Consider the following 19697-nt stretch of genomic DNA (forward strand, 5'->3'; position numbering starts at 1 on the left):
CAGATCCAGCATCGCTGAATCTAGCAATCTGGCTCCTGAAATCATAGAATTCGGACACTTACAACTTAACCAAGAGTGTATGGAAGTCTTAAAGCAGGCCAGAAGGCCATCCACTAGACACTGCTACGCAAGTAAGTGGAAAAGATTTGTTTGTTACTGCCATCATAATCAGATTCAACCACTAGACGCAACTCCAAAACATATAGTAAATTACTTGCTCCATTTACAAAAAGCAAAGCTAGCCTTCTCTTCTATTAAAATACACCTTGCAGCAATATCTGCATACCTGCAGACTACCTATTCAACTTCCTTGTATAGGATACCAGTCATCAAAGCATTCATAGAAGGTCTTAAAAGAATTATACCACCAAGAACACCACCTGTTCCTTCATGGAACCTAAACGTGGTCCTAACAAGACTCATGGGCCCACCTTTCGAACCCATGCACTCTTGCGGAATACAATTCCTAACCTGGAAAGTTGCCTTTCTCATCGCCATTACATCTCTGAGAAGAGTAAGTGAAATTCAAGCGTTCACAACACAGGAACCTTTTATACAAATACATAAAAATAAGGTCGTCCTACGACCTAATCCAAAATTTTTACCAAAAGTTATTTCACCGTTCCATCTAAATCAAACGGTAGAACTACCAGTTTTTTTCCCACAGCCAGATTCTGTGGCTGAAAGAGCACTACATACATTAGATGTCAAAAGAGCATTAATGTACTACATTGACAGAACAGCTATTTATTGCATTCCAAAAACCTCATGCAGGTAACCCAATATCAAAACAAGGTATAGCCAGATGGATTGTTAAATGCATCCAAATCTGCTACCTTAAAGCAAAAAGACAACTGCCCATTACTCCCAGGGCACATTCAACAAGGAAAAAAGGTGCTTCAATGGCCTTTTTAGGAAACATCCCAATGCATGAAATATGTAAGGCAGCCACATGGTCTACGCCTCACACATTCACCAAACACTACTGTATAGATGTGCTATCCGCACAACAAGCTGCAGTAGGTCAAGCTGTATTAAGAACTCTATTTCAGACAACTTCTACTCCTACAGGCTAAACCACCGCTTATGGGGAAATAACTGCTTACTAGTCTATGCAGACCATGTCTATCTACAGGGACAGATGCCATCGAACTGAAAATGTCACTTACCCAGTGTACATCTGTTCGTGGCATCAGTCGCTGAGATTCACATGGGCCCACCCACCTCCCCGGAAGCCTGTAGCAGTTCAGAAGTTACCTTCAATTTTGTACATTTGTATATATATTATTTAAACCTTTAATAGGTACATACTTACACATTTCATTGCGCGGGCACTATTACTATAGTACAACTCCTACCTCACCCTCTGCGGGGAAAACAATCGAAGATGGAGTCGACGCCCATGCGCAATGAGCACAGAAGGAGGAGTCACTCGGTCCAGTGACTCAAACACTTCTTCGAAGAAAAACAACTTGTAACACTCCGACCCAACACCAGATGGCGAGCTATGCAGACCATGTGAATCTCAGCGACTGATGCCACGAACAGATGTACACTGGGTAAGTGACATTTTCATTTCTGGTACTGAAGACCTTTCAGACACATCATGAGAAAAACTTTGCAGGTGTAGATAGATCACACGCTATTGAGACACACATCATACTGGTCACGATGCACTTAGCAGTAGTGCAGAACACAGACCTGCTTAGCAAGCAGACAAACATCTCACAGAAGTGGGAGCTAAATCGGAAAAGGGGTGGCATGATAATTTCAGAACTAGGGAACACCAGCGGTGCGTGTCACAGGTGAACGCAAAATGTCAGCACATCACAGCCAGATCCCCCAAGCCAGGGGTGTAAGACCTGTGCATATCGATTTCCACCAGTTTCTGTAATACTACTAGTAATAGAGAAATACAAACATACAATGACACTTACCTTAATCTACCCACAGTGGGCAAGACATACATGGTACTCAGATCTTATAGAACTGGCACAGGGCATGAACCTTCACTGCACCAAGTTGGTGAGCTGCAAGCTGTCACAGTGCAAGAACCATACCTGCAAATTCACAAGGACATGGTAGTGATGCACGCATAGCCATCATTTCCTGCCAAAGGTTTTTTCAAACTTTCACATCATTAAAACATACACCTGCCTGCTTAATTCTAAAAGCCAAAGTATAGGTCAGAATGGGCACTACACACGCTAGATAACCAAAGAGCAGGCTTGTCATACATTCAGGAAACTGTGACAATCCGAAAGAGTAACTAATTCTGTCTCCTTTAGCCACGCCTCCAAGGGGACACCAGTAAGTAAAACAACCATAGTAAGTGTAGGAAAGTACCCTCTTTCAGCCATGGTTACCCCCACTTTTTGCCTGCTGTCAATGTGTTTTGCCTGTGTTCAATATAAGTCCCTAGTATATGTGTAGGAAGTTGGCTCTGTATGTGCTATTTCAAAGTAAGGAATAGCATGCACAGAGTCCAAGGGTTCCCCTTAGAGGTAAAATAGTGGTAAAAAGAGATAATACTAATGCTCTATTTTGTGGTAGTGTGGTCGAGCAGTAGGCTTATCCAAGGAGTAGTGTTAAGCATTTGTTGTACATACACATAGACAGTAAATGAGGTACACACACTCAGAGACAAATCCAGCCAATAGGTTTCGTTATAGAAAAATATCTTTTCTTAGTTTATTTTAAGAACCACAGGTTCAAATTTTACATGTAATATCTTGTTTGAAAGGTATTGCAGGTAAGTACTCTAGGAACATTGAATCATTACTTTAGCATGTATACTTTTCACATAAAACACAATAAGCGGTTTTAAAAGTGGACACAGTGCAATTTTCACAGTTCCTGGGGGAGGTAAGTTATTGTTAGTTTTCACAGGTAAGTAAGTCACTTACAGTTCTCAGTTTTTGGTCCAAGGTAGCCCACCGTTGGGGGTTCAGAGCAACCCCAAAGTTATCACACCAGCAGCTCAGGGCCGGTCAGGTGCAAAGGTCAAAGAGGTGCCCGAAGCACATAGGCTATAATGGAGAGAAGGGGGTGCCCCGGTTCCAGTCTGCCAGCAGGTAAGTACCCGCGTCTTCGGAGGGCAGACCGGGGGGGACACAAAGTAGCACAGAAAGTACACCCTCAGCAGCGCGGGGACGGCCGGGTGCAGTGTGCAAACACGCGTCGGGTTTCCTTCAGGTTTCAATGGGAGACCAAGGGGGTCTCTTCAGCGATGCAGGCAAGGGGGGGGGGGCTCCTCGGGGTAGCCACCACCTGGGCAAGGGAGAGGGCCTCCTGGGGGTCACTCCTGCACAGAAGTTCAGTTTCTTTAGGGGCTGGGGGCTGCGGGTGCAGGGTCTTTTCCAGCCGTCGGGAAATGGAGTTCAGACAGTCGCGGTCAGGGGGAGCCTGGGGATTCCCTCTGCAGGCGTCGCTGTGGGGGCTCAGGGGGGACAACTTTGGTTACTCACAGTCGTAGAGTCGCCGGAGGGTCCTCCCTGAGTTGGTTGTTCTCCACCAGTCGAGTCGGGGTCGCCGGGTGCAGTGTTGCAAGTCTCACGCTTCTTGCGGGGAATTGCAGGGGTCTTTAAATCTGCTCCTTGTAACAAAGTTGCAGTTCTTTTGGAGCAGTGCCGCTGTCCTCGGGAGTTTCTTGTCTTTTTCGAAGCAGGGCTGTCCTCAGAGGATTCAGAAGTCGCTGGTCCCTTGGAAAGCGTCGCTGGAGCAGGTTCTTTGGAAGGCAGGAGACAGGCCGGTAAGTCTGGGGCCAAGGCAGTTGGTGTCTTCTGGTCTTCCTCTGCAGGGGTTTGTCAGCTCGGCAGTCCTTCTTCTTGTAGTTGCAGGAATCTAAATCTTTAGGTTCAGGGAAGCCCTTAAATACAAACTTTAAGGGCGTGTTTAGGTCTGGGGGGTTAGTAGCCAATGGCTACTAGCCCTGAGGGTGGGTACACCCTCTTTGTGCCTCCTCCCAAGGGGAGGGGGTCACATCCCTAATCCTATTGGGGGAATCCTCCATCTGCAAGATGGAGGATTTCTAAAAGTTAGTCACCTCAGCTCAGGACACCTTAGGGGCTGTCCTGACTGGCCAGTGACTCCTCCTTGTTATTCTCATTATTTTCTCCGGCCTTGCCGCCAAAAGTGGGGGCCGGGGCCGGAGGGGGCGGGCAACTCCACTAGCTGGAGTGTCCTGCGGGGCTGTGACAAAGGGGTGAGCCTTTGAGGCTCACCGCCAGGTGTTACAGTTCCTGCCTGGGGGAGGTGTTAGTATCTCCACCCAGTGCAGGCTTTGTTACTGGCCTCAGAGTGACAAGGGCACTCTCCCCATGGGGCCAGCAACATGTCTCTAGTGTGGCAGGCTGCTGGAACCAGTCAGCCTACACAGATAGTCGGTTAAGTTTCAGGGGGCACCTCTAAGATGCCCTCTGTGGTGTATTTTACAATAAAATGTACACTGGCATCAGTGTGCATTTATTGTGCTGAGAAGTTTGATACCAAACTTCCCAGTTTTCAGTGTAGCCATTATGGTGCTGTGGAGTTCGTGTAAAACAGACTCCCAGACCATATACTCTTATGGCTACCCTGCACTTACAATGTCTAAGGTTTTGCTTAGACACTGTAGGGGCACAGTGCTCATGCACTGGTACCCTCACCTATGGTATAGTGCACCCTGCCTTAGGGCTGTAAGGCCTGCTAGAGGGGTGTCTTACCTATACTGCATAGGCAGTGAGAGGCTGGCATGGCACCCTGAGGGGAGTGCCATGTCGACTTACTCATTTTGTTCTCACTAGCACACACAAGCTGGTAAGCAGTGTGTCTGTGCTGAGTGCGGGGTCTCTTAGGGTGGCATAATACATGCTGCAGCCCTTAGAGACCTTCCCTGGCATCAGGGCCCTTGGTATCAGAGGTACCAGTTACAAGGGACTTATCTGGATGCCAGGGTGTGCCAATTGTGGAATCAAAAGTACAGGTTAGGGAAAGAACACTGGTGCTGCGGCCTGGTTAGCAGGCCTCAGCACACTTTCAATTCAAAACATAGCATCAGCAAAGGCAAAAAGTCAGGGGGTAACCATGCCAAGGAGGCATTTCCTTACACAACCCCCCCTCCCCCAAACGAAAGAGGATGAGACTAACCTTTCCCAAGAGAGTCTTCATTTTCTAAGTGGAAGAACCTGGAAAGGCCATCTGCATTGGCATGGGCAGTCCCAGGTCTGTGTTCCACTATAAAGTCCATTCCCTGTAGGGAGATGGACCACCTCAACAGTTTTGGATTTTCACCTTTCATTTGCATCAGCCATCTGAGAGGTCTGTGGTCAGTCTGAACTAGGAAGTGAGTACCAAAGAGGTATGGTCTCAGCTTCTTCAGGGACCAAACCACAGCAAAGGCCTCCCTCTCAATGGCACTCCAACTCTGCTCCCTGGGGAGTAACCTCCTGCTAATGAAAGCAACAGGCTGGTCAAGGCCATCATCATTTGTTTGGGACAAAACTGCCCCTATCCCATGTTCAGAGGCATCGGTTTGCACAATGAATTGCTTGGAGTAATCTGGAGCTTTTAGAACTGGTGCTGTGCACATAGCTTGCTTCAGGGTGTCAAAGGCCTGTTGGCATTCTACAGTCCAGTTTACTTTCTTGGGCATTTTCTTGGAGGTGAGTTCTGTGAGGGCTGTCACAAAGGATCCATATCCCTTCACAAACCTCCTATAGTACCCAGTCAAGCCAAGGAATGCCCTGACTTGAGTCTGGGTTTTTGGAGCTGCCCAGTCCAGAATAGTCTGGATCTTAGGCTGGAGTGGCTGAACTTGGCCTCCACCTACAAGGTGTACCAAGTAAACCACAGTTCCCTGCCCTATCTGGCATTTGGATGCCTTGATAGAGAGGCCTGCAGATTGCAGGGCCTTCAAAACCTTCTTCAGGTGGACCAGGTGATCCTGCCAGGTGGAGCTGAAGACAGCAATATCATCCAGATAAGCTGCACTAAAGGATTCCAACCCAGCAAGGACTTGATTCACCAACCTTTGGAAGGTGGCAGGGGCATTCTTTAAACCAAAGGGCATTACAGTGAACTGATAATGCCCATCCGGTGTGGAGAATGCTGTCTTTTCTTTTGCTCCAGGGGCCATTTTGATTTGCCAGTACCCTGCTGTTAAGTCAAAGGTACTTAAGAATTTGGCAGCCCCTAATTTGTCTATTAGCTCATCAGCTCTAGGAATGGGATGAGCATCTGTCTTGGTGACAGAGTTGAGACCTCTGTAGTCCACACAAAACCTCATCTCTCTCTTTCCTTCTTTGGTGTGAGGTTTGGGGACTAACACCACTGGGCTAGCCCAGGGGCTGTCAGAGTACTCAATTACTCCCAATTCCAGCATCTTGTGGACTTCCACCTTGATGCTTTCCTTAACTTGGTCAGACTGTCTAAATATTTTGTTTTTGACAGGCATGCTGTCACCTGTGTACCCATGATGTGGACACAGGAGTGTCTGACCAGGGGTTAGGGAAAAGAGTTCAGCAAACTGCTGCAGGACCTTCCTGCAGTCAGACTGTTGTTGGCTAGAGAGGGTGTCTTAGTAGATCACTCAATCTACTGAGCCATCTTTAGGGTCTGATGAGAGGAGATCAGGGAGAGGTTCACTCTCAGCTTCCTGGTCCTCATCTGTTACCATCAACAGATTTACATCAGCCCTGTCATGGAAGAGCTTAAGGCGGTTCACATGGATCACCCTCTTGGGGCTCCTGCTTGTGCCCAGGTCCACCAGGTAGGTGACCTGACTCTTCCCCTCTAGTACTGGGTAAGGGCCACTCCATTTGTCCTGAAGTGCCCTGGGAGCCACAGGCTCCAGAACCCAGACTTTCTGCCCTGGTTGAAATTCAACCAGTGCAGCCTTTTGGTCATACCACAACTTCTGGAGTTGTTGGCTGGCCTCAAGGTTTTTACTTGCCTTTTCCATGTACTCTGCCATCCTTGAGCGAAGGCCAAGTACATAGTCCACTATGTCTTGTTTAGGCTCATGAAGAGGTCTCTCCCAGCCTTCTTTAACAAGAGCAAGTGGTCCCCTTACAGGGTGGCCAAACAGAAGTTCAAAGGGTGAGAAACCTACTCCCTTCTGAGGCACCTCTCTGTAAGCGAAAAGCAGACATGGCAGGAGGACATCCCATCTCCTTTTGAGTTTTTCTGGGAGCCCCATGATCATGCCCTTTAATGTCTTGTTGAATCTCTCAACAAGGCCATTAGTTTGTGGATGATATGGTGTAGTGAATTTGTAAGTCACTCCACATTCATTCCACATGTGCTTTAGGTATGCTGACATGAAGTTGGTACCTCTGTCAGACACCACCTCCTTAGGGAAACCCACTCTGGTAAAGATACCAATGAGGGCCTTGGCTACTGCAGGGGCAGTAGTCGACCTAAGGGGAATAGCTTCAGGATACCTAGTAGCATGATCCACTACTACTAGGATGTACATATTTCCTGAGGCTGTGGGAGGTTCTAGTGGACCAACTATGTCCACACCCACTCTTTCAAAGGGGACCCCCACCACTGGAAGTGGAATGAGGGGGCCCTTTGGATGCCCACCTGTCTTACCACTGGATTGACAGGTGGGGCAGGAGAGGCAAAACTCCTTAACCTTCTGGGACATATTGGGCCAGTAGAAGTGGTTGACTAACCTCTCCCACGTCTTGGTTTGTCCCAAATGCCCAGCAAGGGGAATATCATGGGCTAAGGTCAGAATAAACTCTCTGAAACCCTGAGGCACTACCACTCTCCTAGTGACACCAGGTTTGGGATCTCTTGCCTCAGTGTACAGGAGTCCATCTTCCCAATAGACCCTATGTGTTCCATTTTTCTTGCCTTTGGACTCTTCAGCAGCTTGCTGCCTAAGGCCTTCAAGAGAGGGACAGGTTTCTTGTCCCTTACACAACTCTTCCCTTGAGGGTCCCCCTGGGCCCAAGAGCTCAACCTGATAAGGTTCCAGCTCCATAGGCTCAGTTCCCTCAGAGGGCAGAACTTCTTCCTGAGAAGAGAGGTTCTCTTTTTGGTGTTGTGTTGCAGCTGGTTTCCCAGCTGACTTTCCTTTCCTCTTGGTAGGCTGGGCCATTTTTTCAGACTCCAGCTCTACTTTTTCACCCTGTGCCTTGCACTGTGCCTTAGTCTTGACACACACCAGTTCAGGGATACCCAGCATGGCTGCATGGGTTTTCAGTTCTACCTCAGCCCATGCTGAGGACTCCAGGTCGTTTCCAAGCAAACAGTCTACTGGGATATTTGAGGAGACCACCACCTGTTTCAGGCCATTGACCCCTCCCCACTCTAAAGTTACCATTGCCATGGGATGTACTTTAGTCTGATTGTCAGCATTGGTGACTGGATAGGTTTGTCCAGTCAGGTATTGGCCAGGGGAAACCAGTTTCTCTGTCACCATGGTGACACTGGCACCTGTATCCCTCAGGCCCTCTACACTTGTCCCATTAATTAAGAGCTGCTGCCTGTATTTTTGCATGTTAGGGGGCTAGGCAGCCAGTGTGGCTAAATCCACCCCACCCTCAGAGACTAATGTAGCTTCAGTGTGACACCTGATTTGCTCTGGGCACACTGTGGATCCCACTTGGAGACTGGCCATTCCAGTTTTAGCTGGATGGGAGTTAGAAGTGGTATCTTTCTTGGGACAGGCCTTGTCTCCAGTTTGGTGTCCAGACTGACTACAGTTACGACACCAGGCCTTTTTGGGATCAAAGTTTTTACCCTTGTACCCAGAATTGTTTTGTGAAGAGGCTCTGGGCCCACCCTCCTGTGCAGGTTTTTGGGGGCCTGTAGAAGACTCTTTACTATCTTTGTTTTTGGCTGTCTCACCACCTTTCCCCTGGGGAGGTTTTGTGACCCCTTTCTTTTGGTCACCCCCTGTGGAAGTTTTGGACACCCTAGTCTTGACCCAATGGTCCGCCTTCTTTCCCAATTCTTGGGGAGAAATTGGTCCTAGGTCCACCAGATGCTGATGCAGTTTATCATTGAAACAATTACTTAATAGGTGTTCTTTCACAAATAAATTGTACAGCCCATCATAATCATTTACACCATTGCCTTGAATCCAACCATCTAGTGTTTTTACTGAGTAGTCTACAAAGTCAACCCAGGTCTGGCTCGAGGATTTTTGAGCCCCCCTAATCCTATACTCCTCAGTGGAGAATCCAAAGCCCTCAATCAGGGTACCCTTCATGAGGTCATAAGATTCTGCATCTTTTTTAGAGAGTGTGAGGAGTCTATCCCTACACTTTCCTGTGAACATTTCCCAAAGGAGAGCACCCCAGTGAGATTTGTTCACTTTTCTGGTTTCACAAGCCCTCTCAAAAGCTGTGAACCATTTGGTGATGTCGTCACCATCTTCATATTTAGTTACAATCCCTTTGGGGATTTTCAACATGTCAGGAGAATCTCTGACCCTAGTTATGTTGCTGCCACCATTGATGGGTCCTAGGCCCATCTCTTGTCTTTCCCTTTCTATGGCTAGGATCTGTTTTTCCAAAGCCAATCTTTTGGCCATCCTGGCTAACTGGATGTCCTCTTCACTGGGGTTATCCTCGGTGATTTCAGAGAGGCTGGACCCTCCTGTGAGGGAGCCAGCATCTCTGACTATTATTTTTGGAGTCAGGGCTTGAGAAGCCCTGTTCTCCCTAGATAGGACTGGTGGAGGGGATTCTTCCTCCAGTTCACTATCATCCTCCTCTGTGTTATCCACAGAGGGGTTGGCTCTATCATACTCTGCCAACAGCTCTTGGAGCTGTACTTTGGTAGGTCTGGAGCCCATTGTTATTTTTCTTATGTTACAGAGTGACCTTAGCTCTTTCATCTGGAGATGGAGGTAAGGTGTGGTGTCGAGTTCCACCACATTCATCTCTGTACTAGACATTATTCTTCTAAAAGTTGGAATGCTTTTAAGAATCTAAAACTAGTTCTAGAATCTAATTCAAACTTTTACAAACTTTTAAACTCTAAAAGAAATGCTAACAGGGACTAACACAAGGCCCTAGCAGGACTTTTAAGAATTTAGAAAACTTTTCAAATTGCAAAAATCAATTTCTAATGACAATTTTGGAATTTGTCGTGTGATCAGGTATTGGCTGAGTAGTCCAGCAAATGCAAAGTCTTGTACCCCACCGCTGATCCACCAATGTAGGAAGTTGGCTCTGTATGTGCTATTTCAAAGTAAGGAATAGCATGCACAGAGTCCAAGGGTTCCCCTTAGAGGTAAAATAGTGGTAAAAAGAGATACTAATGCTCTATTTTGTGGTAGTGTGGTCGAGCAGTAGGCTTATCCAAGGAGTAGTGTTAAGCATTTGTTGTACATACACATAGACAATAAATGAGGTACACACACTCAGAGACAAATCCAGCCAATAGGTTTCGTTATAGAAAAATATATTTTCTTAGTTTATTTTAAGAACCACAGGTTCAAATTTTACATGTAATATCTTGTTTGAAAGGTATTGCAGGTAAGTACTCTAGGAACTTTGAATCATTACTTTAGCATGTATACTTTTCACATAAAACACAATAAGCTGTTTTAAAAGTGGACACTTGGTGCAATTTTCACAGTTCCTGGGGGAGGTAAGTTATTGTTAGTTTTCACAGGTAAGTAAGTCACTTACAGTTCTCAGTTTTTGGTCCAAGGTAGCCCACCGTTGGGGGTTCAGAGCAACCCCAAAGTTATCACACCAGTAGCTCCGGGCCGGTCAGGTGCAAAGGTCAAAGAGGTGCCCAAAACACATAGGCTATAATGGAGAGAAGGGGGTGCCCCGGTTCCAGTCTGCCAGCAGGTAAGTACCCGCGTCTTCGGAGGGCAGACCAGGGGGGTTTTGTAGGGCACCGGGGGGGACACAAAGTAGCACAGAAAGTACACCCTCAGCAGCGCGGGGGCGGCCGGGTGCAGTGTGCAAACACGCGTCGGGTTTCCTTCAGGTTTCAATGGGAGACCAAGGGGTCTCTTCAGTGATGCAGGCAGGCAAGGGGGGGGCTCCTCGGGGTAGCCACCACCTGGGCAAGGGAGAGGGCCTCCTGGGGGTCACTCCTGCACAGAAGTTCCGTTTCTTTAGGGGCTGGGGGCTGCGGGTGCAGGGTCTTTTCCAGCCGTCGTGAAATGGAGTTCAGACAGTCGCGGTCAGGGGGAGCCTGGGGATTCCCTCTGCAGGCGTCGCTGTGGGGGCTCAGGGGGGACAACTTTGGTTACTCACAGTCGTAGAGTCGCCGGAGGGTCCTCCCTGAGTTGGTTGTTCTCCACCAGTCGAGTCGGGGTCGCCGGGTGCAGTGTTGCAAGTCTCACGCTTCTTGCGGGGAATTGCAGGGGTCTTTAAATCTGCTCCTTGTAACAAAGTTGCAGTTCTTTTGGAGCAGTGCCGCTGTCCTCGAGAGTTTCTTGTCTTTTTCGAAGCAGGGCAGTCCTCAGAGGATTCAGAGGTCGCTGGTCCCTTGGAAAGCGTCGCTGGAGCAGGTTCTTTGGAAGGCAGGAGACAGGCCGGTAAGTCTGGGGCCAAGGCAGTTGGTGTCTTCTGGTCTTCCTCTGCAGGGGTTTGTCAGCTCGGCAGTCCTTCTTCTTGTAGTTGCAGGAATCTAAATCTTTAGGTTCAGGGAAGCCCTTAAATACTAAATTTAAGGGCGTGTTTAGGTCTGGGGGTTAGTAGCCAATGGCTACTAGCCCTGAGGGTGGGTACACCCTCTTTGTGCCTCCTCCCAAGGGGAGGGGGTCACATCCCTAATCCTATTGGGGGAATCCTCCATCTGCAAGATGGAGGATTTCTAAAAGTTAGTCACCTCAGCTCAGGACACCTTAGGGGCTGTCCTGACTGGCCAGTGACTCCTCCTTGTTATTCTCATTATTTTCTCCGGCCTTGCCGCCAAAAGTGGGGGCCGGGGCCGGAGGGGGCGGGCAACTCCACTAGCTGGAGTGTCCTGCGGGGCTGTGACAAAGGGGTGAGCCTTTGAGGCTCACCGCCAGGTGTTACAGTTCCTGCCTGGGGGAGGTGTTAGCATCTCCACCCAGTGCAGGCTTTGTTACTGGCCTCAGAGTGACAAGGGCACTCTCCCCATGGGGCCAGCAACATGTCTCTAGTGTGGCAGGCTGCTGGAACCATTCAGCCTACTCAGATAGTCGGTTAAGTTTCAGGGGGCACCTCTAAGGTGCCCTCTGTGGTGTATTTTACAATAAAATGTACACTGGCATCAGTGTGCATTTATTGTGCTGAGAAGTTTGATACCAAACTTCCCAGTTTTCAGTGTAGCCATCATGGTGCTGTGGAGTTCGTGTAAAACAGACTCCCAGACCATATACTCTTATGGCTACCCTGCACTTACAATGTCTAAGGTTTTGCTTAGACACTGTAGGGGCACAGTGCTCATGCACTGGTACCCTCACCTATGGTATAGTGCACCCTGCCTTAGGGCTGTAAGGCCTGCTAGAGGGGTGTCTTACCTATACTGCATAGGCAGTGAGAGGCTGGCATGGCACCCTGAGGGGAGTGCCATGTCGACTTACTCATTTTGTTCTCACTAGCACACACAAGCTGGTAAGCAGTGTCTGTGCTGAGTGAGGGGTCTCTTAGGGTGGCATAATACATGCTGCAGCCCTTAGAGACCTTCCCTGGCATCAGGGCCCTTGGTATCAGAGGTACCAGTTACAAGGGACTTATCTGGATGCCAGGGTGTGCCAATTGTGGAATCAAAAGTACAGGTTAGGGAAAGAACACTGGTGCTGGGGCCTGGTTAGCAGGCCTCAGCACACTTTCAATTCAAAACATAGCATCAGCAAAGGCAAAAAGTCAGGGGGTAACCATGCCAAGGAGGCATTTCCTTACAATATGTATTTGGGTACCCAGGGCATTTGAGCACCAGGGGTCCCCAGTGAGCTGTAGCATTTATTCTGCCACCCATTGGAGCCCATGCAAAATGTTTCTGCAGCCTGCATAAAAAGGCACATGCACCCTTCCACTACGGATCACTGCACCAGGGCACTGTAAGTCACCCCTGAGCCAGGTGTTCCTAGCCCAGAGGGCATGGTGCAGGTACCTGTGTGTGAGGGCACCCCTGCATGAGCAGAGGTGTCCCTACGAACTTCAGCTCCATTACTGTGTACTTCGCAAGTGCGGGGAAGCCATTTTACCCATGTACTGGACACTGGTCACTATCTGTGTCCCACTGCATAATGGTAACTCCGAACCTGGGCATGTTTGGTATCAAACATTTTGGAATCATACCCCAATACTGTTGCAAATATTGGTTGTAGGATTCTATGCACTCTGGGGGCTCCTTAGAGGACCCCCAGCATTACTCCTATCAGTCTTTCAGGGTTTTCCCTGCAGCCCACGCTGCTGCCACCCTTTGAACATGGGTGTTACATGCTTGGCAGGGGTAGCCTCCTCAAGACACCAGTATGCTTTGAAGGACACATTTGGTGCCCTCCTTGCATAAACCGGTTTGCGCCAGTCCAGGGACCCCTGCTCTCCCCCTCCCTCCCCCCCCCCCCAGGCCCCTGCTCTGGCACGAAACTGGACAGCGGAAAGGGTGAGTGACCACTCTCCTGTCCATCACCACCCCAGGCGTGGTGCCCAGAGCTCCTCCAGCCTCTGCCCACCTTGGATTCTGCCATCTTGAATCCAAGGTGGGCAGAGGCCCCTGGGAACATCTGAGTGGCCAGGTCAGGCAGGTAACGTCACAGTCCCCTCCTCATAAATGCTAAGTGACCAGTCCTCCTTCCAGGGCTATTTAGGGTCTCCCTCTCAGGTGGGTCCTCAGATTCGACGTGCAGTATTCCAGCAGGACTCCTCTGCATCGTTTGCTTTATCTTCTGACCACCAGAACTGCAACTGGACCCTCCAGGAATCGACTCTGCAACTACAGTGACAACTACACTCTGCCACATTGTTTCTCTTGCTCCTTGCAGCAGCTGCAACATTTCCCTGGCTTTGCATCCTCTGAGGGTGATGAGTTTTCAGCCTGCACAAGAAGTAAGAAGGATCTCCTTTGGAGTGAAGGAGTCGCTCCCCTGCATCTGCAGGCACCAACTGCAACGACAACTGGCTGTGTAGATACTCTCTCCTCCAGAACTGCATGGATCCTGCATCACAGGTGGTGGTCTGGAGTGGTCCCCTTGGTCCCATCTACCAGCTGTCCAACTTGGGAGACGGTAAGTACTTGACTCTCCTTGCAGGAAAGTACCCCTGTGCACCATGGCTCTTGCAGCTACCAAGGCTTGTTTGTTTCTCCTCCAAGGGGTCTTAAGGCTCCGTGTAGCCCCGGCCTCCAGCACCCTTCCCTGCAAACAGTCTCCTGCTTGCTGCTCCAGCAACGTAGGACCCCTCCTCAGGTGTGCTGAGAGGGCCTAACTGCGACTCCTGTGCCTGCTGCCTGTGGGTCGCCTTTGGGGGATGCTTCCTCTTCTTGTGACTCACCCAGATGCTGAGGATCACCTCAGACTCCTTTCCTTGGGTAGAGTCCCCTGGGCCTTGCAAACCCCTCTTCTCCGACTCTTGCACTTGCCAAGCCTTGTTGGTGGTTTTCTAAAGCCACTGACCGACTGCATCGCAACCTCCAATGTGGAATATCACTTGCATCACTTCTGGAGCTCCTCTTCTGCTCCTGTGCTGCACTGCTGACTTTCTTCATCCACTGTCGAAATGGTCCTGCATCCACAGAAGGGTGGGTAGTAGCTACTGCCACAGCCGGACACTCAGACTCAAACTGGACTTGGTCCTCTTCTTTTGCAGGTCCTCTTATGTCAGGATCCACCGTTGGTTTCCAGTCATGGCTGCTTATCCACAGCTACTTGTAGAGAGCCCGGCTTCTAGACACTGTCTACTAATAGGGGATGCCTGGACCAGGTACAAAGTGATAACACCACAGGTGCTTACCACACAACCGGCCAGCTTCCTACAGTAAGATGAGCATTACACACTATATAGAAATGCCATGCAGCAGCAGAAGTTGCTCGGGGGGGGGGGGAAGGCCAAGAACCCATTTACCAAAAAAAAAAAAAAAAGGGGGGAGCAACCCTCTCATTCATCGCCAGTATGTCCATTGAGGATTTATGTAAGGCAGCCAGAGGGTAATCTACGCACATCTTTACCAAACATAACTGCCAACAAAGAAGCACAGGTGGGATGGAGAGTTCCAAAGCATCTTTTTGCAAACCCAAGCTCATTTTAGTTTGGCCTCCCAAGAGAACACACAAAACCGCTGACAAGGAGCAAAGAGAACATTCCAGATCCAATCACTAGATGGTGGAATAATGCTATGAATCCAGAAACTTTTCAAGCAGCAAAACTACTCCTACTGGTCAGTGACTATTGCGTTGTTGTAGAATGGATAATTTTTCAAAGCACATTTTCTTCAGATAGTTATTATTTTAATGTAAAAAATACACCTGATTGTGTTATTAGGTCTTCTATATCTACTGGAAATGGAGGCCAATTGTACTTTCACTGATCTCCTGTAGTGTTACACTGTTGTCTGTCCCTGTAGGAAGTGATGCCTCTGTTGATGCCGGTCATGCTTTGTCCCCTACAGCAGTCTGAAAGTCGTTCCTGTAGGTATGAGCAAAGGAATGAAGAAGTTGTTGCAGGAGAAGTTCCCAAATATGAGCAAGTGGGAGGACATTAGCGAACTTTTGGTAAAGTAAGTGGTATCTAACATGACCCATGATCATTCTGATTCATGGTCTTTTGAATAAGACTGTATTGTTTTGGTCAGTAGTTTGTGGAAATGTTAACTCTGGTGCAATGAGTCAAAACCAAGAGCCTAAAGGCTTTAGAGGGTATTTTTGAGATAAGGGAGGGGAAAGGGGCACACAACGATAGTTCAGTGGGGATGTATACCTTAATACCATCTATCTATATATCTGTCTGTCTGTCAGTAAGGTGGTTGATTAATGTCTACCACTAAAGTAACTGTCAATGCAAGTGCATACTTGTTTTCTGCAAGTTGGGGTAATAAAATGAATTTGTAGAAAGCAGGCTGCCACTCTCCAGGTTACTGATGTTACTTGTACGTGAAATACAAACCTTTTGGCTTCTTTAGCTATTTGTAACTACAAAGAACCTTTTAATTTGGACATAACCTACACTTTTTCTTAACCCTACTCTGCTTATAACAGTTAATCACATTACTCCATTTCCATTCCTGTACTAATGTTTTTTTCTGATGCTCTGAAAGTCAGCAAAGTTTCTGTTCCTTCTTCCAGTATTGGATGCCAGCTGTAGAGAGTTCTATAGTTGAGTAAATTATTGCAGTTCCCCGTAAGCTGCTATATATGGCTTGTGTTTTGCACAGGACATTAACATAGGGCACAAAAATTGAAATTCATATCACTGAACATAAGGCTTGTCCTTTAAACAGAGACCACTAATGGGGATGTTTGACACAAGCGTGCTGTAATTTATCCTGCATTAAATGCACTCACTCTTGTATTTGTAGCTCAGTGCTCCCAGGTGCAACAGAAACTAATTAGAGGTGTACAGCATGCCATGATATCTCGTGATGTGTGAAACGAAATTGTGGCCTTGTATGTAGTTGGGCATTTCCTCTGGACAGTTGAATAAAATGAGTTCTGTGTGAGGCTTGCCAGTGTTCGTACAAAATGTAGCGCATTCATTTTCTTAAAAAAATTACCTCTGGTGTCTGATGGAAGACAGTCCTTCTAATGACTGACAGGGTAAATTTAGATCTGCCTGCTTTCCATGCCTTTTCTTCGTTTCATACCACTGAGCTACAAATGTGAGTGATGCTTTCATTAGCCAATCTCCTAATCCCAGAAGGTGCCTCATGCACTCATTGAAGCTGTAACAGATGCTGCTGCCTACAGTGAGGGAAAAGCTCTGCATCCTCTTAACAAACCATCTTGTAACATAATTTGGGCAAAACGTATTAGCATTCACCATACACCAAACAGACCACTCTCCATGCATTCCTTATGCTGTTGTTTTTGTGAGTAAAGGGACATAACAGAAATCTATTCAAGGCAGATTTTCTCAAGAACCTATGGTTCTTTCTCTGGACTTGGAGTTCTCATTTGTGCCTTTAAAGATGCCAGGCTCAAAGAAAAGCAGAGCATTCAATTTCTGGTTGGGTGTGTCCGTTATTGTTCAGATGAGTTGTCTATGCCTTTCTTTCTGTTAGGCATTCCCAAACAATTGTGCATTTCACTTGTCAAAACAGCATTAATTTGAATCTATGGTCTGTTGACCTTGCCTTTCATACTTGTGAGGGCAACAGATGGATTGTCTTTAGACTGTCTAATATTAAACACCAGTTATTTACAATACTTGGAAATGACCAAACTTTTACATTCAGTGCAATATAAAAGACATTTAATGCACTACAGTTCTATGTGATGGTACAGGCTCTTCACACTGTGCCACAAACCCCTGACACCGTAAGTGTGGTGGATATACCCCTCCATGTAAATCCATTTGACCTAAGTTTGTTCCTGTAGCCCAAGTTGTTCGCACTTTGTGCTGGCATCACTTCAGATTCTGGCTGATGGCCCAGCCCCCTTCTGCTGCCTATCTGTACTCCATTCTCGTCGCACTCTGACCCCGTGTCTTAACCTCCTAAAACTAGGTGTGTTTTAAGCTACTCATAAGTTCTGTGAAGCCGACTTCTCAGGCTAGCTGTCTCAAGCACCACACGTCTGTGTTCCCAGCATCTCGTGTTGCATTTCTGTGTCCCACACCCTGAAAATCTCAATTTGCTCCATGTCCTTCACATTCTGTCTGTTTCTCATACTCTGTCCATGTGCCTCTATATCTCATAAGTCCACATGCCACAAATTTGTTCACTCCGTCCATCCAGGTGCTTCAGTCTTCTTACACTGTCCATCTGTTTTCTGTCTGTTTGCATTATCCATGTGCCTCAAACTCTTAACTCTCTGTAGCTCAAGCTTCTCACAATGCCCAGTTGTCCTATATCTGCTCCCTTTGCAAAATACTCTGCTATTCCCTGGCCTTGATAGAGAAGCCAGATGCATTGCTCTTCTCTAGTGAGTGAAAAGTGGGATCCTTTTCCGTCCCCTGCTCAACTTCTGTGAGCACCTTAGTAGAATCAGAGCCACACGCTTTCAAATGAAAGCTATTAGATCTGCATTAATTTTGGTTTCTGGACAAAGTCTACTGTTGGCCCCCCATTTTTAGTTTTTGGGACACTGGGCAAGTTCTGGAGATTGTTTTTTTTTTTTTTTGTTGAGTAATGAATGAAGTGTTTGGTGCATTTTCATTTGTGTTTTTTTTTATTTTATTTTTTTTGTTTTTTTTAAATCTTTTCTCTTAAGAGGTGCCAACTTGTCTGAGAGCGAAGCCGAACAGGATGAGGAACACAACATAACAGAGCTTCCACAGGTGTATGCTGGCCGAGGCAACATGAAAGCCCAGCAGAGTGCAGTGAGGCTCACTGAGGTTAGTGTGATGTAAAACCACTCATTCCACTACATACCATACTGTGGCAGTCTACAGTTTTCTCTTTGCTGTTTGTCACTGTTACACAGCATTCAAACTCTTACCACTTGGTAGGCGGTAGCAAGTGCCAAAAATCTTGCAAACACATTTAGCAAAAGTATGAAAAATGTAATGTGTCGGGCAAAGTAACAGTGACAATGCTAAAGTGCACTTATTTACCCCAAGTAAAAGATCAATCTTTATGGTCTTGTGCTTTTGTTTTCGTGGTCTGATGAAAAAGGGCCCCTTCTACAACCTATACCTATTTTTGAAATCTATTCCACTGCAGCCTGAGATTATGTAAGTGATAAGAGATGGGCTTGAATTTCCTTATCACTAATGGCAGGCGAGCAGCTGCCTTCTGCATAACTTGCTATCTGTGCGTTTATTGTTTTGGTAGCCCTTCAAAGACAGAAGAATATAGGTCTTGGTAAAATCGATGCTTGGATTACAGTCTTTCAGCAGTCTAAGTGTAAGGATTTTTTCAGACCCTTAGCAGAAAAATATGGGAGGAAACGTCTGCAGATGCATACTCCAGGAAACATACGCTTTTGTTGAAAATAATTCTAGGGTGCCTCTCAGTTGAGAAAGAAGTCAGGGGTTTGAGGTGGAGGAGGGGGGGTTAATGAAAAGTCAGCTTGCAGCTTGGTAAGCTGAGTAGCCAAAGTATATTAATCTGGAAGACTGGGTAATGTCAGAAAGTGGTGCCACATAAAGGTTAAAAAGGGTACACTTGATATAGAGCCTTAAGGAACACCACAGGGAAGATTTTTGAAATCCGAGCTTGAAAGGCAGGTGGCAGGGGAGAATAAAGTCTACTGAATAGGAAGGAGGGAAACCAATAAAGGACATGGCTGCCCAAACTGACTTAAAGCAGCTTATGCATCAGAATATGGTGGGAGGCTTTGTCGAAGTCAGCAGACAGATCTAGAAGGATCAGATAGTTGCATTTTTTCTTTCTGTCAAGACTAAATTAGATCCTATTGAGGACTGTAATCCGTATAAATTCAGATGTAAAACCTGATTGAAAACCTGATTGAGGGGTGTCATAGACATTAGATGCCTCTAGATACCACACCAGCATTCTGTAAACATGGGCTTCAATAAACGTTGTGGTAGCTTTAAGGGGGGAGATCAAGGTCTAAAGTTAGGTGACTTCTTAGAATCTGAATCAGGCTTTAATCTTTTTGACTAAGGGTATGATACCTGTTTATTTCCACACTTCACGAACATTGT

General features: G+C 47.2%; 1 protein-coding gene across 1 annotated transcript in view; it reads left to right on the plus strand.

The window, feature by feature from the left end:
- PPAN (peter pan homolog) overlaps window positions 1–19697 on the plus strand; it is a 121585-nt gene that overhangs the window by 90833 nt on the left and 11055 nt on the right. The window contains exons 7-8 of the mRNA XM_069231810.1: window positions 15541–15648; window positions 18299–18422. Coding sequence (XP_069087911.1) covers window positions 15541–15648; window positions 18299–18422 — 232 coding nt within the window. The remainder of the gene's footprint in view (window positions 1–15540; window positions 15649–18298; window positions 18423–19697) is intronic.

This window comes from Pleurodeles waltl, chromosome 4_2 (assembly GCF_031143425.1).
Source record: "Pleurodeles waltl isolate 20211129_DDA chromosome 4_2, aPleWal1.hap1.20221129, whole genome shotgun sequence".
NCBI lineage: Eukaryota > Metazoa > Chordata > Amphibia > Caudata > Salamandridae > Pleurodeles > Pleurodeles waltl.